General features: G+C 45.1%; 1 protein-coding gene across 2 annotated transcripts in view; it reads left to right on the top strand.

Annotated features, from left to right (window-relative positions):
* ATOH8 (atonal bHLH transcription factor 8) overlaps nucleotides 1–15,182 on the top strand; it is a 31,892-nt gene that overhangs the window by 5,195 nt on the left and 11,515 nt on the right. The window contains exon 2 of one of the 2 annotated variants that reach the window (XM_053387796.1): nucleotides 7,925–8,120. In XM_053387796.1, coding sequence (XP_053243771.1) covers nucleotides 7,925–8,120 — 196 coding nt within the window. The remainder of the gene's footprint in view (nucleotides 1–7,924; nucleotides 8,121–15,182) is intronic. The other variant, XM_053387797.1, reaches the window with a different exon arrangement.

Here is a 15,182-nt window from a genome sequence, read left to right on the forward strand (position 1 = left end):
TCTGCTTGGACGTGGCACATGCACAATCATTTTGCTTGATTGCATGATTGGTTGTCATGAAGATGACTACTGCTTGAATGCTTCTCTTAAGTCAGTGGTTGAGGGACGCGGGTGGCACTGTGGTCTAAACCAGAGAGCCTAGGGTTTGCCGGTCAGAAGGTTGGCGGTTCGAATCTCCACGACAGGGTGAGCTCCTGTTGCTCTGTCTCTTCTGCCAATTTAGCAGTTCAAAAGCATATCAAAGTGCAAGTAGATAAATAGGTACCGCTCCAGTGGGAAGGTAAAGGCGTTTCCGTGCACTGCTCTGGTTCGCCAGAAGCGGCTTAGTCATGCTGGCCACATGACCCGGAAGCTGTACGCCGGCTCCCTCAGCCAATAAAGCGAGATGAGCGCCGCAACCCCAGAGTCGGCCACGACTGGACCTAATGGTCAGGGGTCCCTTTACCTTTTACAGAATGAACATTCTGGAAATAGTTGCAGATGTGCCCCAGCAGTGTGGCAACACCATTGGCACTAGCTTTTTAGTGCCAGCCACAGCCGACTTCTCTTTATTCAGGCTGAAGCATTCTGAAAAGCTGCAAAAACTGCATGGCAAAAACTGACTTAGCAACACTATGCTATGGTGGTTTCAGTCTTTACTTGAAAGTTGGTTCCAGAAGATTGACATGGACTGTTGGTCTGGGGATTGTTGCCCACCATCCTAAGTATTAAATTAAAGATGAGGAACCTCTGTGGCCCAGCAGGCCAAATCTTTGTCTTCCCTTGTGGACTAATTCTGACAACTTTGCGTTATCAGCTATCACAATGACATCGGGTGATGATTAGCAGGTGAGTGGACGTGCCCATCTGGCGAAGTTGGCCAGCAGGGGTGGGCTAGATAGCAACCAAGCAGGATAGATCCTCCCCCCCCCCACACCAGTTGATGCTCAATGCTGGGATGACTGGAAAGCCTGCCCCCACAACAAGGAGGTTCTGTGCTTCATGTGAATGGGAGATGAGGGGCAAGTGAGTGCAGCCCCACACTTGCCCTCACACAACTGTTTTTTTGTGACAGAAGAATGACTGAAGGAGGTTAGTTGTGCGAAGGGGCTGATATTGCCTTTGAAGGCAGTCCCTGTCCAACAAGGAGACATATTGGGGAAGATCTGGCTTGGCTACAGCTATACAGCCCCCATAACATCTAAGTAGAGCCATCATTTAGTTCTATTTTGCAAAGGTTGAAACACATCTTACTTGTTGTTGTGTAATATGGCAGGTGTTCACCTTCAGCCACATCAGAATTAAGGTTTTGTTGCATAAACAGAAAAAGCGGTTAAACAACCTAATATAGTAAGTAGAACGGCTGCTTTATCTCAGTTTAGTAACATTTCAATGTTTTGATCACATCAAGGACTTTATAAACAACCCTGTGTATAAACCTTGTGAAAAACCAAGAACAATGAGCTGAACAGGAATCTTGGCTTGTTACAACAGTAATTAATACCCTACTGACTTAAGTGCAGCTTTTGATGTGCTAAATGGTTTGTGGTCTAGCTATTTTCTTGGAAGTATTTACATGTGCATGGATGTTGCTTTGCTGTATTCATAACTGAGCACAAATTACCTGTCCTTTCTATTACTGTTTCTGTAGCTTCAAATCTTGCATATTCTTTCAACAGTTTAATATACCTCTTACCTATTTTGACTCTGCAGAGTCAATTCTGAAGTTGCTAGAAGATTGCCCTCCAAATGTTGTTGAGCGGCAGCTCCCATGGGACTTTGCCAGCTTGGCCAGTGTTTGGGAATAATGGGAGTTGTGGTCAGACAACATCCTAAAAGCCACAGGTTCCCTGCTCTGCATAAGAGAGGCTCTCCAGGAAGAGCAGAAGCTCAGCATAGGATTTTGATGTTGTGACTGATTTTTTTTTCCCTGTGACAACTTGTTGTTGTTTTTTAGTTGTTTAGTCGTGTCCCACTCTTCGTGACCCCATGGACCAAAAGCATGCCAGGCACTCCTTTTTTAAAAAAAAATAATTGATATTTATTAAAAGTTTAAGATTACAAAAAAAAAGTTGAGAAAGAAAAAAAAAGGAAAAGAGAAAAAGTAAACAATACAAATCAATACATTACAGTACATATATTAAAAAAAGAACAAAAACACAATACATCAAAACAAAAACAAAAGCAAAAACAATTAAAAACACATCCAATATTTCCATATCTTTATCTTTCATTAACTTGTTTCATGGACCTCCTCACACCTCCATTTTTTGTATTCTAGTTATTAATTATTCCAGCAAATCCTTTCCATTTTTCACTATTTTCTGTCTTTTAATTGTCTTAATTTATTTTAACCTTATCTTACCATAAAAAACCCCTAAAACTTATTTACACTTAACTCCTTATAACATTTCTACTAAAGCCATATAATTTCATTCCAACATTTTTCTAACACTCATTAATTTTACAATATTTCTCTGAATAAATTTTTAAACTTTCTTCCAATCTTCATCCAACCTAGCAATGTCTTTATTCCTTCTCGACAAGTCAGCCCATTCTCCATAGTCAGAACTAATATCCAAAAGATATTTCAGAGCATGTTTCAAAATCCCTCCAAAGTTAAAGGCCCCCACAACTCCAATCTCCCCCTGGCCCAAAACCAGGTCCCAAAAGCCAGAACATCCCTGCATAAGGGGATCTATCCAACTTTCCTTCTCCAATCCAAGCGGGACTCCATCTCTCCAAATTTGGCTTTCTCTAGATTCGATCATAAAAGACAACAGCTTATGTTCATCAGATTGCCTCTGCAAGGCCAAGGCTCTCTCCACTTGTGTTGCTTGAGGTTCAACAACAACCTCCTCCTTTATCTTCTCCACAACTTGCCATGTCAAAACAGATTCCTGAATCAGTTCCTGAGTAGTATTCACTTTTTGTCCCAAATCAGTCAATTTTTGTCCCAAATTGTCAATTTTAGTAATCATCACATCCGTCTTCTCATGCAGCTGTTCCAATAGAGCACTTGTCTTGCAAAAAGCAATCACTAAGGCTTCTTCTGTCAACATTCTTGTCCAAGGTCAATATCTAATTCTCACGGTCTTTAATCTCTGCAGATGGAAAATTCCCCAGCTCCACTCCTGCAACAGTTTCAAAAGCTCCCTCTAGGGGAAACAATTTCTATTTGTATCCGACCTTTTAAAAGCAGATCCAGCAACAAAGTTAATTTCAGTTTTAAAATATTTTGCTCCTTTTAAGTGCAAAAGGAAACATTGGAATCAATATGTTTCTCTTGTTTAACTATCTGTCAACATACATTTTATTCACAGTCAGTGAACTTTCCCAATACGTCGGTCTTACTGGCAGCCCGTTCCCAGGTTCAAAACGGTGGTAATTTATCTTTCTTCACTCTCTCTCCTGCAGGCATTAAACGTTCTAAAATTTCCCCCCTCTTCTCCTGCTTCCAAGGGGGGTTTAGTAATTTTAGCCGATGGAGATTTAATCCTTTACAAAAGACTTTCCAGACTTTAGCTTGCAATGTCTTTGCTTCAATCTATTTACAAAAAAGGAAGGCGGACTTCCTGTTTGAAACCTTCCCGTTTCGGTACCAAATTAAGATATTTAGGAATCCAATTTTCCGTTCTACTCACGGGTATTTATTTAAAGTCCAATTGTCCACAGGAAAAGTCAGCGCTCTCCGGCAACAGCAATGCGGCTTCACTCCATGAAAAAAGCAGTCGATTCGAAGCACCGCGCCACTCACCCCACGTGGCTCTGTTTCCCCGAAACCGGGTTTCCCTGCGAGTAGGGGAGGCGCAAAAGGTGCCAGCCGAATCCCACGTCCACAGGCTTCTCCCGCCTGTGGTTTTTAATGGGTCTCCGCCTCGCCGTGGCGGTCCAGACCCTGATTTCCACGAAGCGGATTCCTCCCGATCAGAGGAAATCCGCCATTGCTGGAGGCGCTAACCCGGAAGTCCTCCAAAAGCACGCCAGGCACTCCTGTCTTCCACTGCCTCCCGCAGTTTGGTCAGACTCATGCTGGTAGCTTCGAGAACACTGTCCAACCATCTCATCCTCTGCCGTCCCCTTCTCCTTGTGCCCTCCATCTTTCCCAACATCAGGGTCTTTTCCAGGGAGTCTTCTCTTCTCATGAGGTGGCCAAATCTTGGGGTCTCAGCTTCAGGATCTGTCCTTCCAGTGAGCACTCAGGGCTGATTTCCTTAAGAATGGATATGTTTGATCTTCTTGCAGTTCGTGGGACTCTCAAGAGTCTCCTCCAGCACCATAATTCAAAAGCATCAGTTCTTCGGCGATCAGCCTTCTTGATGGTCCAGCTCTCACTCCTATACATCACTACTGGGAAAACTTTTACTTTTGCTATACGGACCTTTGTTGGCAACTTAGTGACAACTTAGTTCTTCCCATTTATTTCCATCTCATGCTTCATATTTACTTACCAATGAAAGCAGATTACGATAAAATTGCTGCAAAACTCTAGCCCTGTCTCCTTATCCATTCCTGTCAAGTGATTTTCTCCATCCCCTGCAGCAGAAGGAATATCCCATACAGTTTGATAAACTGTTGAAGCTGCTGGCTGGAAAGGAGATACTAACCAAATTTACGCATCATGGAAAGTCATAAACAAGGGATGGAGAAGCTTCTTCAGCCTGAGGAGGTCACATTCCCTTCTGTGCAATCTTCGCAGGCCATGGGCCAGCGGTGGACAGAGTCACCAAGCGCACATTTTACTTTTGTACAACGGGCAAGTGTCCACATCCGCTGACACTCCCCTCTCTATCTTCCATCTAGAGGAGCAAAAGCATTATCAGAGTTCAAGAGTTTCAAGTGCCATATAAAGATAAACTGGGGGGAGGCAGTTTTGGCCCCTGGACTTGAGGTTCCCCATCCCTGCCAAAAACCATGGCTTACTGTGAACATGGCTTACAGTGCGCGAGTGCATGCTGCTGAACTCCTCATGTTTTGCTTTGCACTTCAAGCCAGGAGCAACAAACCATAAGTCTAAGCTTACCATCATATGCAAACATATCTTCATGGTTTGTTTCTCTCCAGATAAACCAAGATTTGTGTTGGAAGCCAAGATTTGTTTTGGAAGACTTCATTTGCAGAACAACGTTATTTGTTTTGAGCACATTGCTGCATGCTCCCCCCCCCACACACACACTTTGAGTATTTTCAGCATACCTACTTTGTGGGTTCCTTCAAATTTTTAGATATGGTGAATTTCCTGCACAGATAACATGTCTATGTAGGGGGGGAAATGCAAACCATGTGTTTCAAATCTTCTGTAAGAAAGTCATGTAGAGTAAGCTTCAAAGACTTGATTTAATTCATCTCCAAAGGAGGAAATTCGGAGAGCTGAACTAGATGTTACATATTCAGATGTGTAACTCTCCCTGAAAAAGCTTCCCCACCCACCCAAAAAACAATCAGTAGCAGACCAGTATGGAACAGAGAAGCTTTGGCAGCAGGGAATGCTTAATTCTTCCCCTGTGGTCACTTTCCCACTTGATATACCATTGTCCAACCCACTTCTTCCCCACAGGGTTCCAGATGTGTGTCTGCCCTGCCATGCATTCATCTGGGCCCCTGGAGGGGGAAATTACTTTCAAAGGAAACCTGCAGTAAAAAACCCAACACCCACCAGGTAGGAACAGGTTAAGTATCTCTTCACTGCTCTGGATTACTCCCTCCAGAAAAAAGTAATTATTATTACTTTTTATGTTAGAGGAACAGAACCAAGTTATCTGTGACACAGTTGGTCAGTTAGTTAAGTATTTTTTATTTATTTACTTGATGCGGGGGGACAGCTGCTCCGCCCGGATATGCCCTTGTACCAGTTTCCCTCCTCCCTGGTCCTTTTACATTCACTCCTTCCTCCTGTAGCATCTTTCATATTCATTCCCAGTTTATGAATTCATTTGTTGTTAATAAATACTAACCTTGAATCTCACTTTCTAATCTCCTTCAACACCTTCTTTGGTCCTCCTTTCTGTGGGATGCTAGCATCCAAAATGCATATGTGAAGCATTAATTGCAAGAGCTGTCGAACTCTGTGATGTCTTACGCTCTGTGGCAGCTATGGCAATTGGTACAGTTGTGCCAGTTAACAGTCTTAACAGTAAGGGCAGCAGGGATGTTATGTTGTGCCACTGTCTGCCTCAGAGTACCAGCCAGTCTGTAAATGCCAGTCAAATCTATGTAAGATGTTTTTGCGACTTAAGTATCGTCTACCTGCATGGTATTTTTAATCTGCAACTGCAAGTACACTAAGTAACAGATAGGTAGCCGTGTTGGTCTGCCATAGTCAAAACAAAAAATTTTTTTCCTTCCAGTAGCACCTTAAAGACCAACTGAGTTAGTTCTTGGTATGAGCTTTCGTGTGCATGCACACTTCTTCAGATACACTGAAACAGAAGTTGCCAGATCCTTCTATATAGTGAGAAGGTGGGGAGGGGTATTACTCAGAAGGGTGGTGGGAATGGGTGATTGGCAGATAGCTGTGATGAGCCTGTTGACGACTCTTAACGACTCTTAACGACCTATTGCAGTCATTAAGAGTCGTCAACAGGCTCATCACAGCTATCTGCCAATCACCCATTCCCACCACCCTTCTGAGTAATACCCCTCCCCACCTTCTCACTATATAGACTTCAAGGGACTCCACCTGAACACACCTGTGAGCTAGCTATGGTGGCGTTAGGGAATGAAATTGGCTATGGTCAGGGAAAGGAACTAGAGCAGCCACTTCGACACCTTCAAGCAGCAGTAACACCACCAACGTTTATGTGACATCTACTTAAGTAACCTAAGGCATCATCTTGTATAACCCAGCTATTATGCAACTTAGCTGCAAATGATCATATTATTGTGTTTACTCCCAGGTTACAACAGGTCTGGGGAGAGCTGAAAGTTGTCTGAGAGATTTTGCTTTTCACTTTATTTCTTTTGCCCCGATGCCTCCCTCGGTCAGTTATGCAGACTTCTAAAATAAGTGCTTGAAAACTGCTGCTGCTGTTGTTTTTGTTCACACAGTGGCATCAACACATTTAGGTTGATCTCGTGGCTTCACCATGGTAGCATCTGTAGCAGTTGGCAGATGTCTGCAGCTGCAAGCCTGGAATGATGTAGGTCAATCAATGGTTTCTATAGCAGTCCCATCTGAGGTGTAAAGGTAAAGGTACCCCTGCCCGTACAGGCCAGTCGTGTCCGACTCTAGGGTTGCGCGCCCATCTCGCTTAAGAGGCCGGGGGCCAGCACTGTCCAGAGACACTTCCGGGTCACATGGCCAGCGTGACGAAGCTGCTCTGGCGAGCCGGCACCAGCGCAGCACACGGAAACGCCGTTTACCTTCCCGCTATAAAGCGGTAACTATTTATCTACTTGCACTTAAGAGTGCTTTCGAACTGCTAGGTGGGCAGGAGCTGGGACCGAACGACGGGAGCTCACCCCGCCGCGGGGATTCGAACCACCGACCATATGATCGGCAAGTCCTAGGCACTGAGGTTTAACCCACAGCGCCACCTGCGTCCTTGAGGTTTATGCATGGACAATAGCTTGAGTTCCATACATTCAGTAGAATACGCAACATCTGACTATTTATTTATACATGTAATGTTTGTCCTATATAACAAGTGGTAGTTGTTCTCCAGGAAAATAGCAAGAACAGGATTGTTACCCCTTTGCAAATAAAAGGAGCAAGAAATTTGATGATGATGATTTATTTATTTACCAACAGCTGCATGTTGTATAACACAGAGGTTCGACATCTGAGGTTTTATCATTGTTATCTATGGTAATGGTACAGTTTCACATCTGCAGTTGCCTGTCGATATTTCGCAAGATGAAACAGGAGCAAACAGGTGTACCTGGTAGCCTTTCAAGTGTTGAGGTTTGATGATCCGCCCTAATTTGCTCTTCTTGGTCTTTCTAGGTTCCCTGCTATTCCTATGGACAGAAGCTATCCAAACTGGCCATCCTGAGGATAGCATGTAACTATATACTCTCCTTGGCTAGACTAGCCAACCTGGATTACAGTGCCGACCACAGTAACATGAGCTTCTCGGAATGTGTGGAGCAGTGCACTAGGACCTTGCAAGCGGAAGGGAGGTCTAAAAAAAGGAAGGTATGTTTCGGGAGGATAAAATGACAGCCAGTTATAAATGGATGTGTAACCTCTTTAGTCTTACCAACATTTGCTGGTTCTTTTTGCTGTTGGTTGTCTATGCTTATGCCTTTCTCCAATCTTCTGCATCCTTGCACCTTTTTATTTATGTTCTAATGGAAGTTTATTTACATGCTTCACTTGCATTCCTTTCTAGGTTTGAATACAAGAGTAATATTGATGAAGCTATGCTGCTGTATTCCCTGAAAACAGCCATCTCTAGGACACTGTTTGCAAACCATAAAAACACAGTTATTCAACTTTGTTTTTCAGTGTTGTTTAATGTAATCTCTGAGGAGGGGAGCATAAGGCAACAAGACAAGGCAATTAATCTCTCTCTGAACCAACCCTCGCCGCCAGTGGTGGAACTGCAATTTTTAACACTACCCCCTTCCCCTTACTGAGACTTGAACACCTGATCGGCTTGAGAGTATCACAACGTTGTGTATTTGCCAGGGCTTCAAACTGCACACAAACACACACCCCAGGTTGGGCTGCTGTTCTCACTTCCATGGCACCTGAGAAGGTTGGAGGCAGGGAGAAAGAATTGTGGGTTCTGCCTCTTGAGGATTAAGGAGGCCCCCACTGTAGCCTTGCCTTCTTTTCTTCAGAATAACTAGTTTTTGTAACTTCTTTCTGTTGGAATAGCAGCAAACAGAGGGCAATTAGTGTAATTTAGGCTGTGAGATAATGAATACTCATGGCTTGAAAGGGAAAGCTAAAGTTTTATGGGGAGTGAAGCCGCACTACTTGTAGGGCACTAATAAAGGAACAAATGCATTTAAATATGGACTTGAGTGCTCTGGTGTCTCCACTTAGAAATATCAACACCTTCACCCCCATGAACAGAGAGTGTGCTCCCATGCAGGAGGCCATGAGGATGACTCCCAAACCAAGGATGCTCCCAGGGGTATCAAAATGTTGTCCTTCTGTGTTTCCCAGCTTTTATCAGACTACAGAAAATCCATTTAATGTGCCAAAAAACCCCCACAAAAAAACAGAAGTGGCACCAGCCTGTCTAGTATGGACATCCAAAGCAGAAGCAGGCTTGTCAGAACTGCTTCTTTACCCTCAGAGTACTGACATGTTATGTTGGCCCCTGAATTAGCAGGTTGCAATTCTGAATTAGCATTTCCCCCTCTGACAAGAAGGCTCACCCACTGGCTTTCCCCACGCTTTTGTCTATCATCCTGGAGCTACCCTATGCTTGCCTTTTTGTGCACCCATATGATTTACGGTATATGGGGTACATCGGTGGCGCTGTGGTCTAAACACACAGAGCCTAGGGCTTGCCGATCAGAAGGTTGGTGGTTCGAATCCCCGCAACAGGGTGAGCTCCCGTTGCTCAGTCCCTACTCCTGCCAACCTAGCAGTTTGAAAGCACGTCAAAGTGCAAGTAGATAAATAGGTACCACTCCAGCGGGAAGATAAACGGCGTTTCCATGCGCTGCTCTGGTTTCCAGAAGCAGCTTAGTCATGCTGGCCACATGACCCGGAAGCTGTCTGTGGACAAATGCCGGCTCCCTTGGCCAGTAAAGCGAGATGAGCATCGCAACCCCAGAGTCGTCCATGACTTTACCTTTACCTATGATTTATAGGACTCTCACAGGGATCTAAAAACACAAACGGGCAAGTTATGCGTGAACTGGGTTTCCCAGACATAGGGCACAGTTCTGTAATAGCATGCTGGGAAGTATCAAGCAATCATCTGGAGGCTTTTAGAAGTATTGATATCCTGCCTTTTATACCAGGAGCTTAAGGCTGCATCCTTATTCCATTTTCATTCTCGTAACAACCCCCTGAGACAGATAATGCTGACAGTAATGACTGGCCCAGAATTACCCAGTGAGTTTCACTGGTGAAAGGGGATTTGAATGGAGAGCCCTCCTCTCCTAGCCTGACACTAGGCTAACTACTACACAACATTGCCATGTGAACAGACACTTAAAAGAGAGGTGCAAATGCCAATATTAAAGATAAACAAGAAACCTATCATGCACTGCATTCCTTTAGGTTAACTTAAAACCCTTAGTCAATTAGTTGAAATCTTCATCAAACTATGCTAAGGAGGAAACCAAGTATTCGGTCAGTTTTCCGCCCAGAAAGTGACATGGATAAATTAGAGGAGAGATTGATGCCTTTGCTCAGGGTTTTATGACAAAAAGAGATCTGTAAACTACGAGTGAACTTCCTGTCTGCATTTCAGACTCGGTTGCATGCAGGGCAATAAATCAGCTGGGTTTTAATGGGCAAATGGATAGCTAAGCTTGAGGGATACTTCTTGACTCTTAAGAGTTACCTGCTCCCCAGAACAATGTGATTTCTGTTTATCCTAGCAATCATTTCATAAAAATGTAGTTTATAAATAGACACAGCAATACGACCCCATTCTTCTCCATCAGAGACTTATTGGTAGATCAGCATGGCTAAATCAGAGGATTGTGGAGGGAATGTAAATTAGGATCAGGGCCAGAAACTTTGTTCTGTGCATTTGCAGCCGTAGTCAAGCACATGGATCACTGGCGAATTGGTTCACCTCTGTGACATCACAAAGTTGCCTCCCCTGGAGCAATTTGTTAGCTTTGAAAAATTGGCAAAAGAAAAGAAGAAAATAAAAAGTCTTTCCAGGGTGCCCAAACTTTTTTCAAAGAGGGCCAGATTTGATGAAGTGAACATGCGTGAGGGCCAACCAAAGTTGCTGAGCTTGTTTTAGGATTTTATCCTGGGCCATATACTGCCACAGGGGCCGGATTAAATCGACCAGCAGGCCAGATTAGGCCCTCAAAATGGACTTTGGACATGCCTGGCTGAATTGAATAAATGTACATATGGGGTAAACCAATAGTGGAATCAGCATTGATTTGCAAGCAGGTACAACAGCCTTTTTTCACAGCGAGGTTAGGTCAAAAAATGAATTTACCCCATAAATTGAGGGGAAGGGGCTTGGATCAGGAGAGCAAGCTGGATGCTTCTCTCACTGATGGGAGAAATTCGACAGGTGAATTTTAAATTGCATGGATGAAACGTGATGTCAGGTTTAAAATTAAACCGTGCAGGTTGAAGCACGCTGTGGGAGGAGCATAGGGAGGGGGGGTGGCCCGCTTTGCCCCGGGTGTCATCCCTGAGGGGGTGACAAAATGGCACACCCCATTTACCACCGGGCCTAGCCTGCAGTGCGCCCAGGCCACGCATCTTTCCTGGGAGTGACGCGGTGGCTCGGGGCCACGTACTGCCAGAAACGGCAGCGTGGGGCTTGCGTCCACCAGGCAGACTCCGTGCACGGATTGCCATGGCGCCCCCATGAGCGGATCACCCCACCCCCACCGCTTCAGGTGCCAGAACAGGTAGCTACGTCCCTGCACTGTGGATGGCATTTTCAAACCCTAACTTCAAAGTGCCAGGGGCAGCTCTCTGCAGAGGCTTGGAACAGGCTTTGCAGATGCCACCAATCGGCTGATCAGCAGTGCTTGCAAATCCCTTTTGTCGTCCAGCTGCATCTTGCATGTACCGTTAGATACAATGCATTTTTCAAAAATAAATGGTGGCATGGGAAGGGCTGTAGCTCAGTGCCAGAGTGCATGCTTTGCTTGCAGAAGGTCCTAGGTTTAACCCCCAACAGCCACAGGCGTGCATGGCAAAGATTCCCATCGGAGACACTAAAGAGCCTTGGCCAGTCCATGTTGACAGTGCTGAGTTAAGATGGACCAATGGGTTGTCTCTGTATAAGGCAGCTTCCTATGTTCCTGTCTCTAAATATATAATTTAAAAGTAGCTTCATATTTTACATAATCTGTGTCCACTGCATAGCTGTCAACTTACAGATTTGAAAATAAGGGACCAGCAGCCTCGAAAATAAGGGATTTTCAAAGCACAGGTATGTTCAACTTCTGAGCCCCTCCGAGCCAAAGGCAGAAAGCCCAGCTAGCAGCCCGACAAAGCCTCCACCGGTGGTTCCCACAGCGCAGCAACCCAGCAAAGGGGATGCAGCAAGGAAAACCACCGTCACCTCTCCGCTGGGAAGTGCTGAGCAAAGGCGAGTCCCCAGGCAATGCGGCCGATTTGATCAGCACAAGGCATGCAAGCTCCACCCCCCAGTCGTTCTTAGACTCCTTATTGGGTGAGCAACGCAGCCAAGCAACACAGTTGGAGCCTCCCTCCTCCCTGGCCGGCAGGGAGGGAGGGAGAGGAGCTGCTTCCTTTGAAACCTGGGAAATTTAAGGGACATCATCAATAAGGGACAGCAGCGGGACACAGTGCTGGGATAAGGGACTTTCCCGCCAAATAAGGGACCGTTGACAGCTATGGTCCACTGTCCATATTAGATGTACAGCCCTGTTAAAGAGATGTGATATCTATCCATTTTATCTTTGATTATACAACAGCATTTCTGTACTGGGTGAGAGACTTAGTCCTACAGTTTGATTATTTAAACAAACCCTCTCTTTTCCACCTGGAAACTACCATGCTTTCTGTGTGGTGTGTGTTTTTAGCCTGCTGTTCACTAAGTAGCCATAGGAAATTATTTGATTGTGAATTGAAAGATTCAGCCAATATAATCAGTCTCCAGCAAGCCCACCTGACTGCAGTATGCAACACTACTGTCTGCTCCTTCTTTCTCACTCCCTGTGTCACTTTCAGACTTGTTCTATTTTTCCACTGCGGGGCAAGTTTTTCACACTCCCCAGATGTAGCTGGTTAGAGCTTGTTCTGGCAGGCAGAGGCTCCAGATGTTACATTTACCGGCTTATGTATAACCTTTGTGTTCGATCATCTATATGATGTTCCCAACATGGAAATACTGTGTCCCATCCCTGTTCCATTTTGCTATTACAGCAGGAAATCGTGGAGAAATGTTGTGCTGCATCTCTCACTTCTTCCAGTACTAAAATGCTGAGCTCTGTGGGTGAGTTCAGTATGGGTGAATGTTTAATTGAGTGCTGGAGGTAGTTTGGGAATTAAAAAATAAGGAGTTTAATAAGGTACTAAAAAAGATATTTTTTTATGCTTCTCTCTCTTAGAGGGCCATCATTCAGTCACCTTTGACAAGCTTGCTGCCCGCCCCCTGTAGGAGAAAATTGAACATAAGAACTATGCAGGATTAGACCAAAGGCCATCAATTCCAGCATCCTATTCTTACCAGTGTTCGAAACTCCCATTGTTCTAGGCGCATTTTGCGACAGGCATTTTGAGAGCAGTTTCTGAGCTCTGGGTGCCGTACTGTGCCTAAGATTTCAGATTAAAACTGCAGAGTGGAAGGAAAGGAGGACCTTTTTTCTGCCTCCCCGCTTTCAGCTACTGAAGACTGGAGAAGAGACCCTCTTAAGAATATTAGGGGGGGTGGGCAGGGGAAGGACAAGACCATGTGAAAAATGAATGTAATATTTTAGCTGCAGTTCATTCATTTTCAGCTTTGTATTCTTGTCATAGGGACGCGGGTGGCGCTGTGGGTAAAACCTCAGCGCCTAGGACTTGCCGATCGCATGGTTGGCGGTTTGAATCCCCGCGGCGGGGTGAGCTCCCGTCGCTCAGTCCCTGCTCCTGCCCACCTAGCAGTTCGAAAGCACCCTTAAGTGCAAGTAGATCAATAGGTACCACTTTATAGCAGGAAGGTAAACGGCGTTTCCGTGTGCTGCGCTGGTGCTGGCTCGCCAGAGCAGCTTCGTCACGCTGGCCACGTGACCCGGAAGTGTCTCCGGACAGCGCTGGCTCCCGGCCTCTTAAGTGAGATGAGCGCACAACCCTAGAGTCGAACACGACTGGCCCGTACGGGCAGGGGTACCTTATTCTTGTCATAAAGAAGCACACCTAGACATTCTGTTGTTGTGCCCCTAACCTAGGTTTTAAGGTGCCATTTAGCTCCTAACTCTCCTATCTCAGTTTCTAACACTGATTCTTACAGCGGCCAACCAGAAGCCCACAAACAGGAACTGTCCCCACTTGTGATTCCCAGCAACACTTCTTCAGAGGCATAATGCCTCCAGCTGTAGAGGTAGAACAAGACAGATCCTATGTTTCTGATTTAAATCAGAGGCCCACTTCACTCTTACGCTCAGAAAAAAAGTTTACTTCCGATGATACAAAAATAAGCATTGTCTGCTCCTAGAAAAAGTTGCTGGTTTTGGTGGCTCATCTTTCAGGACAGAACACAAATCCTGGTCAGTTAACTGTGTGGCATCCAGCTTCCTCTGAGTGCAGGGAAATTCATGGGGGTAGCTGAAAATTTCCAATCATAGTTCCTGCCACCAGATTATCTACTTACTCTTGGGGGAGGCTGATGCGTAGGAGGCAAGGTAAACTGTGCAGAGATGCAGCTTTTGAGGATTATGGGAGACTTCCACTATTTCATTTGCTTTATCTCTCACAGCACACACAAGAACTTCTCTTACAGCAGGAATGACGGCTGAGAAGAGGCAGATCATTGATAAAGTAGACTAAATAAAATGTGGCTCTTTCCTGGTAACGGAGGAAGCTACCTTGTACTAAGTCTGCCCCTTGGTACATCGGCTCAGTATAATCTATGAATGGCACCAGCTCTCCAGGTTTTTCCCAGGCATATGTCCTTCCCAGGCTTATCTGAAGACACCGGGGATCATGCTTGGGACCTTGTAGATGAAAAATATCTGCTCTGCCACTGAGCTTTGGTCTCGCTTCCTTGCCTACTGCATAGTTCCCTTGAGCATTCAGAGCATATCAAAAAAGTTACTGGAATTATTGACCTCACACTTTTCATCCTCTTTGAACCCTCAGGGGGGACTTGCAGTACAAAACAATGTAAAATAGCAATCAGACTGTTACAACAAGTTAATAAGCAACTGGTCACCAGCAGTAATAAATGCTAAAAACAACCAGCCAGATCAACAAACCTGAGCAGTCAGAATTTGCAAGCATTTCCATAAAATGCACACCTAAAGTGCTTTTGTCTTCAGCCCAATAAAAGCACGCAATGAGGTGGTGTGCTGTATTTCCTGCAGCAGTTTTACAGTTTGCGGGGGCCACAGACAAGAAGGTGCTCTCCTGTGCTTTGAAG

Source organism: Podarcis raffonei, chromosome 5, assembly GCF_027172205.1.
Source record: "Podarcis raffonei isolate rPodRaf1 chromosome 5, rPodRaf1.pri, whole genome shotgun sequence".
NCBI lineage: Eukaryota > Metazoa > Chordata > Lepidosauria > Squamata > Lacertidae > Podarcis > Podarcis raffonei.